A 7,973-nucleotide genomic window follows, 5' to 3' on the forward strand; every position below is an offset into this window, starting at 1 on the left:
TTTGAGTGTTGGGGTTTGGACAAGTGGCTCCTACGACACTAAGGTGTCGATAAGGATGGAGCGAGGACTCCCAGAGTTGGGAGAGGTTGCAGGCTTACTGGGACCTCAGTCCGGCACGAGTTCCCAACCAGGTGCCGCCGCCCCAGTCCGCGCACGCGCAGTCGCACCGTCTCGGGCCAAGGGTTCCTCCTGCCCCGCCCGCCGTCTCCGGGGGCCTTCTCTCCGCTCGGCACCAGGGTGTCCGCGGCGCCGCCTGATCCTGTTAGCGCGGTACTGTGAGTGCAGTCCGTCCTCGGCGCTGTTTTCCCTGACTTGCTGTCGACGCCAGGAAGGAAGGACGCGCGCAGGGGACCGCAGAGGGGTGGCCGTGGCTGAAGGAAGAGAGCGCCACAGCACTGAGGGTTTGGGCCTGCAGGCGCTGCAGGAGGCGCCCAGGCGGGGTCCTGTCTCTCAGCCAGCTCTGAGCTGGAGGCCTGAGCGGGAAGCATTGGCATCCCGGCGACTTCCCAGAGCCTGGGGTTCGGCGCTATGGAGGAGCTCGATGGCGAGCCAGCAGTCACTGTAAGGGCACCCCGAACAGGCTTGATCGTCCTTGCAGGTTGAGAACTGCGTCTGCTTCGTTACTTCAGGCTTGTCTGCTTCCCTACTGGCCGCGAGGCTCTCGTCCCCGTTCCTCGATTTAGTTGTCACTTTCCGGAGGTTGCAATGTTAACGAGGTGCCCGACCTCGGGTCGTAGTGGTCGCGGGGTTTCTGCCACCAGTCACAAAGCCAGGCCTCGAAGGTCCCAGTCTGTCCCTTTCCTTCCTTTGTCTTGCTGACCTTTCTACTTCCCTCGCATTTCCTCTTGGGTATTAGAGTGGGTTCAGCCCAAGCAGAGGAATTTATGTTTTTCTTCCAGCCGTATTAAGCTCTGCATCGCGGCACGTTGAGCTTCTGCTTGTGTGATCTAAGGTTTATTAAACGTGTTTATCCTCTCAGGAGACTATTCATATTTTATCGCTGTGCATTCAATTCCATTTGAACTTTGAAGAGAGTATGTCAACTGTGGATGATCTGTGATGTGTATACAAAAAATTCGTGGACTTTATGTGCGAGATACCTACCGTTTCTGCTACTTGGAATGCTTTTGTTTTCCCTCTTTCTCTTGTTAATCGCTGACTGAGGCAGGTCTCAACCGATAAAGGTTTATTTAGCTAAGGTTGAGGATCCAACCGGGAAAAAACACAGGTGACAGGAGGATCTGAGACCTGTGCTTTTTCCAAAGATGGTTTTGGGAACATCAGTAGTTAAAGAGGAAGGAACTAGCAGGAGGGGCAAAAAAGGGAGGTTAGGCAGTGAGGAGGCAAATGGTTACATTCTTGTGAGTCTCTTATTAGCCTCAGTAAATCTGCATTTTACCTGTGAAAAGAGGGAGTAGAGGAAAAATTTATGTATGCATTCATCTCAGGGTAGGTAGAGGGATGGTTTCATTTTTTTTTTTTTTTTTTTTTTTTGAGACGGAGTCTCGCTGTTGCCCAGGCTGGAGTGCATTGGCACGATCTTAGCTTACTGCCACCTCCGCCACCTGGGTTCAAGCGATTCTCCTGCCTCAGCGTCCTGTGTAGCTGGGATTACAGGCGTGTGCCACCATGCCACATGCCTGGCTAATTAAAAAAAAAAAAGTTTAAATTTTTATTTTTTTGAGATGGAGTCTGCTCTGTTGCCCAGGCTGGAGTGCAGTGGCGCAATCTCGGCTCACTGCAAGCTCTGCCTCCCGGGTTCACACCATTCTCCTGCCTCAGCCTCCCGAGTAGCTGGGACTACAGGCGCTCGCCACCACGCCCAGCTAAATTTTGTATTTTTAGTAGAGACGGGGTTTCACCGTGTTAGCCAGGATGGTCCCGATCTCCTGACCTCATGATCCTCATGCCTCGGCCTCCCAAAGTGCTGAGATTACAGGTGTGAGCCACCGTGCCTGGCCTTTTTTTATTTTTTATTTTTAGTAGAGATGAGGTTTCACCATGTTGGCCAGGCTGGTCTTGAACTGACTTTGTGATCCACCCAGCTAGGCCTCCCACTGTGTTGGGATTACAGGCGTGAGCCACTGCGTGGCCCCGCGCCTGGCCGATTTCTGGTCTTTCATTTTTGTTGTTGTTTTTGAGAAGGAGTTTCGCTCTGTCGCCCAGGCTGGAGTGCAGTGGCGCCCCCCTGGGCTCACTGCAAGCTCCGCCTTCCGGGTTCACACCATTCCCCTGCCTCAGCCTCCCCCAGTAGTTGGGACTACACGCGCCCACCACTAGGCCCGGCTAATTTTGTTTTGTATTTTATTTTATTTTATTTTATTTATTTATTTATTTATTTTTTTTGGACGGCAGAGTCATCGCTCTGTCGCCGCGACTGGAGTGCAGTGGCAGATCTCGCCTCACTGCAAGACTCCGCCTTTCCGCAGGTTTTACGCCCATTCTCTTGCCTAGCCTCTCGAGTAGCTGGGAACTAAGGCCGCCCGCCACCGTCGCCGCGCTTGTTTTTTGTATTTTTAGTAGAGACGGTGGTTTCACCGTGTCTAGCCAGGATGACGGGTCTCGATCTCCTGCAACCTACGTGATCGCCCGTCTCGGCCCTTCCAAAGTGCTTGGGATTACCGGCTTGACGCCCACGCGCCCGGCCTTGTTATTTTATTTTAAGGTAGAGGACGTGTGCGCTGTGTTAGGCAGGATGGTCTGGATCTCTAACCTCGTCGATCGCCCGCCCTCATGCCTCCCACAGTGCCTGCGGATTACAGTGTGAGCATTGCGGCTGGGCCTGTTTCTTTTTTTTTTTTTTTTTTTTTTTTTGAGGCGACAGTCTCGACCTTGTCGGGCCATGGCTGGAGTGCAGTGGCGCCGTCTCGGCTCACTGCAAGGCTCGCCTCCGGCGTTTTCGCCATTTCCTGCCCTCAGCTCCCGAGTTAGCTGGGACTACAGGCGCCCGCCCACTCGGCCGGCTAGTTTTTTTTTATTTTTTTAGTAGAGCGTTTGGGTTTCACCGTGTGACCAGGATGGGTCTGGATTCCTGACTCCGTGTCGCCCGTCTGCGGCCTCCAAAGGTGCTGGGATTCCAGGGTGAGCACCGGGCATCCGGGCCTTGGCCTGTTTCTTTTTTTTTTTTTTTTTTTGAGACGAGTTCTGCGCTCTGTCGCCCAGGCATGGGCGGCAGTGGCCGCGATTTAGCTCACTGCAAAGCTCGGCCTACTGCCATTCTCCTGCCTCAGCTCCCGAGCTTGGCCTGAGGACTACGGGGCCCGCACCTCGCCCGGGCTAGTTTTTTGTATTTTTTCAGTAGAGACGGCTGGTTTCACCGTGTTAGGCCAGGATGCTCTGGATCTCCTGACCTCGTGACGCCGTCTCGGCCTTCTCTAAAATGCTATTACAGGCTTGAGCCACCGCGCCCGGCCTGGCCTCTTTCTTTTTTTGAGACGCAGTCTCACTTTGTCACCAAGGGTGGAGTGCAGTGGCGCCATCTCAGCTCACTGCAACCTCTGGCTCCCGGGTTCAAGCGATTCTTCTGCCTCAGCCTCCTGAGTAGCTGAGATTACAGGTGGGTGCCACCACACCCAGCTAATTTTTGTATTTTTGGTAGAGATGGGGTTTACCATCTTGGTCAGGCTGGTCATGAACTCCTGACCTCGTGATCCGCCTACCTCGGCCTCCCAAAGTGTTGGGATTACAGGCGTGAGCCACCACACCTGGCTAGGAGTTCGAGACCAGCCTGGCCAACATGGCAAAACCCCGTCTCTACTAAAAAAAATACAAAAATTAACCTGGCATGGTGGCGCATGCCTGTAATCCCACCTACTCAAGAAGCTGAGGCAGGGCCCGGCGCAGTGGCTCAAGCCTGTAATCCCAGCACTTTGGGAGGCTGAGTCGGGCGGATCACGAGGTCAGGAGATCGAGACCATTCTGGCTAATATGGTGAAACCCCGTCTCTACTAAAATTACAAAAAAAAAAAAAAAAAAAAGAAGCTGAGGCAGGAGAATCGCTTGAACACAGGAGGCAGAGGTTGCAGTGAGCAGAGATCGTGAGATCGCGTCACTGCACTCCAGCCTGGGCAACAAGAGTTCGAACTCCTGACCTCAGATGATCTGCCCGCCTCAGCCTCCCAAAGTGCTGGGATTACAGGTGGGAGCCACTGTGCCCAGCACAAAATGAATTTTTCTTACTAGTGTTATAAGAAAATGTTATTGAAGGATACAATGTTATTACAGGACCAGCTATGCTCTTCACTTAAAGTGTTTTTCAGCCAGGCCGGCATGGTGGAAAGTGTTTTTCAGCCAGGCGGGTGGGGTGGCTCATGCCTGTAGTCCTAGCACTTTGGGAGGCTGAGGTGGGTGGATCACCTGATCTGAGGAGTTTGTAACCAACCTAGGCAATATGGTGAAACTCTGTTTCCACTAAAAATGAAAAAAAAAAAAAAATAGCCGGGTATGGTTGCACACACCTATAGTCCCAGCTACTCAGGAAGTTGAGGCAGTAGAAGCCCTTGAACCCAGGAGGCGGAGATTGGAGTGAGTTGAGATTGTGCCACTGTACACCAGGCTGGGAGACAGAGTGAGTCGCTGTCTCAAAAAAAAAAAAAAAAAAAAGAACGACTTCAGTAAGAAGAACATTCTTCATTTTAGATTTCTATGTCTTATTTTACTAGGTGATTCCAGGCGTGAATTCCAAGAAGAACCAAATGTGTTTTGACTGGGGTCCAGGGGAGATGCTGGTGTGTGAAACCTCCTTCAGCAAAAAAGGTAGGGGTTTTTTTCCTTCCAAATTGTCCATCTTGGCACATTTGGTTGTTTTTCTGTTTATTACCTCAGATTTGACTAGTTGTGGACTGAAACAGTTGAATTTGTTTTGTTCCATTTTAATTTTCTTTATTTTGTTTTCAAGATACAACAGGGTTTTGTTGTATCACGTAGGCTGGAGTACAGTGTGATCATGGCTCACTGCAGCCTCTACCTCCTGGGCTCAAGTGATCCTCCGCCTCAGTCTTCCTGGTAGCTGGGACTACAGGTCATCGTGCCCCCACACCCAGCTAATTTTTTTTTTTTTTTTTTTGTAGAGATGGGAGTCTCGTTTTGTTGCCTAGGCTGGTCTCACACTTCTGGCCTCAAGTGATCCTGCTGCATTTTGGCATTTTATTTTGAAATGTTAGCTATTTTAGATTTTCATTGATTTTGAGATCTTGAAGATGTTGAATCCTGGAAAAAAATTAACAATAGTTTTCATGAAAATTTTCTTCGTATTTAAAATATCAAGCTTTTATCTGTTTTCTTTGTCCAAAGTGACCAAATTCCTCAGTAGCTTTCTTATTGTGAACCTTGCAGATGCTTGGCCATCACTTTTGTGTCGACAGCATGGATTCAGCTGAATAATAGTTCTGTAGGCTGAGCTAGCATCCAAAGCACAGATGGAGCTGGAGAGTGACATAGCTTGTCCTTGGCTTGATTTTCCTAAGTTCCATCAGCTATTGGATAGGATGTGAATCTTTTTCTTTTCCTGATACAGTCTCCTTCCAGTAGCAGGATAAAACTGGAATCTTGACATTTGATTTGTTTTCTTTCTTTCTTTTTTTTTTTTTTTTTTTTTTTTTTGAGATGGAGTCTCGCTCTGTCCAGGCTGGAATGCAGTGGTGCGATCTCACTGCCACCTCTGCCTCCCCGGTTAAAGCAATTCTCCTGCCTCAGCCTCCTGAGTAGCTGGGAATGAAGGCACGCGCCACCACACCCAGCTAATTTTTGTATTTTTAGTAGAGACAGGCTTTTGCTGTGTTGGCCAGCCTGGTCTCGAACTCCTGACCTCGTGATCCGCCTACCTTGGCCTCCCAGAGTGCTGGGCTTATAGGCATGTGCCACCGTGCCCGGCCACAAAACATTTTTTTTAGAGTAGATGGACTTTTGGGGATGATCCTAATAGATTTTAAATTTTTTTTTTTTTCTGTTTTGTTTCAGAAAAATCAGAGATGGTGCCAAGTTGCCCCTTTATCTATATCATCCGTAAGGATGTAGATGTTTACTCTCAAATCTTGAGAAAACTCTTCAATGAATCCCATGGAATCTTTTTGGGCCTCCAGAGAATTGATGAAGAGTTGACTGGAAAATCCAGAAAATCTCAGTAAGTTGGTTGCTGTTTGGTGTTGAAGCCCACTCTACACTGTGAAAAGCCAAATGAAGTACATTGTTGTCTTTTTGTGTTTTAAGGATTGCGTAAAGAAATAAGAGACTCCTGGTTCTAGCTGAGGCATTAGTACTGGACAGTGTACATTAGCAGTGATGGGAAGACTTAGTGGGAATATGCAAATGCTGTTGATTGGCTGGCTTGACAAGCTTTATTTACATTCCTATTTTACTTACCCTCTAAAGAAGAAAATTTAGGCCACACAAGCATGTGAAAGTCATTGAATGAGGTCACATTATTGGGAGATTTGAAAATTAATGTAACAGTTTTGTCTCTAAAAATTATGGTTGAGACATTATCTGACAACAGACCAGAAAACTCTTGTACTATTTATAGAGTAGGATTTTCTTGAATCGTAGTTCATAACTTCATCATTATCGGAGTGGTACTTGTAAATTGTAGACTTTTGGGACCCACCGCAGATCATCAAAATCAAAATCTCTGGTTGGATCTTAAAATCTCCAGCACACTGGAGTTTAAGAAGTCCTGTGTTAGACTTTTGTCAGCGTCCCTTCACATGGCTAGGGCATGGGCAGTGTTGGTATATTACTTCTTTCATAAGCTTTTCACAAATGAATCATTCTGGACAACACCCAGGTCAACTTCTGTGTGAGTGTGTGTGAGAGTGATTATTGGTTGTTTTTCTGTTTTTTTCAAGACAGAGTTTCACGTTGTCGCCCAGGCTAGAGTGCAGTGGCGTAATCTCTGCTCACTGCAAGCTCCGCCTCCTGGGTTCACGCCATTCTGCTGCCTCAGCCTCCTGAGTAGCTGGGGCTATAGGTGCCCGCCACCATGCCTGGCTAATTTTTTGTATTTTCAGTAGAGGTGGGGTTTCACTGGGTTAGCCAGGATGGTCTCGATATCCTGACCTCGTGATCCACCCGCCTTGGCCTCCCAAAGTGATGGGATTACAGGCGTGAGCCACCATGCCCGGCCCTGTTTTTTGTTTTTTCTTTTTTTTGTTGTTGAGACAGAGTCTTGCTCAGTCACCCAGGCTGGAGTGCGGTGGTGCGATCTCGGCTCACTGTAAGCTCTGCCTCCTGGGTTCATGCCATTCTCCTGCCTCGCCCTCCCGAGCAGCTGGAACTACAGGCGCCCGCCACTACCCCTGGCTAATTTTTTTGTATTTTTAGTAGAGACGGGGTTTTACCATGTTAGACAGGATGGTCTCGATCTCCTGACCTTGTGATCCACCCATCTTGGCCTGCCAAAGTGCTGGGATTACAGATGTGAGCCACCGCGCCTGGCTGGGCCCTGTTTTTTTTTAACTCCGTCACCTGGGCTGGAGTGCAGTAGCAATCTCGGCCCACTGCAGCCTCTGCCTCCTGGGTTCAAGCCATTCTCCTGCCTCAGCCTCCCGAATAGCTGGGATTACAGGTGCGTGCCACCACACCTGGCTAATTTTTGCATTTTTAGTAGAGAGGGTTTCATCATGTTGGCCAGGCCGGTCTCGAACTCCTGACCTCAAGTGATCTGCCCACCTCAGCCTCCCAAAGTGCTGGGATTATAGGCGTGAGCCACTGCACCTGGCCTGATTATTGGTTTTAAGGGACTTTGGTGGGAATATTGGTGAGTTTGAGAAATCTATTGTCACTTCTAGGAAAAAACACGTCAAAAGTCCTGTAATTCCTTGATGGCAGGGGACCCTGTCTTATTTTTTATTTTTTTGTTTTTTATTTTTTATTATTTATTTATTTATTTAATTTTTTTATTTTTTTATTTTTTTTTGAGACGGAGTCTCGCTCTGTCACCTGGGCTGGAGTGCAGTGGCTGGATCTCAGCTCACTGC

At 48.8% G+C, this 7,973-nt stretch overlaps 1 protein-coding gene across 3 annotated transcripts in view; it reads left to right on the forward strand.

The window, feature by feature from the left end:
• Positions 1–216: 216 nt before the first annotated feature.
• The window catches only part of NUP85 (nucleoporin 85), a 40,035-nt gene continuing 32,278 nt past the window's right edge, over positions 217–7,973 (forward strand). For 2 of the 3 annotated variants that reach the window (XM_017884888.1, XM_017884889.1), the window contains exons 1-3: positions 217–561; positions 4,662–4,755; positions 5,959–6,121. In XM_017884888.1, the coding sequence (XP_017740377.1) occupies positions 529–561; positions 4,662–4,755; positions 5,959–6,121 (290 nt within the window). In that variant the 5' untranslated portion in view covers positions 217–528. Of the gene's footprint in view, positions 599–4,661; positions 4,756–5,958; positions 6,122–7,973 lie in introns of all 3 variants that reach the window. The other variant, XM_017884890.1, reaches the window with a different exon arrangement.

This window comes from Rhinopithecus bieti, unplaced genomic scaffold (assembly GCF_001698545.2).
Source record: "Rhinopithecus bieti isolate Rb0 unplaced genomic scaffold, ASM169854v2 scaffold_13400, whole genome shotgun sequence".
Lineage (NCBI taxonomy): Eukaryota > Metazoa > Chordata > Mammalia > Primates > Cercopithecidae > Rhinopithecus > Rhinopithecus bieti.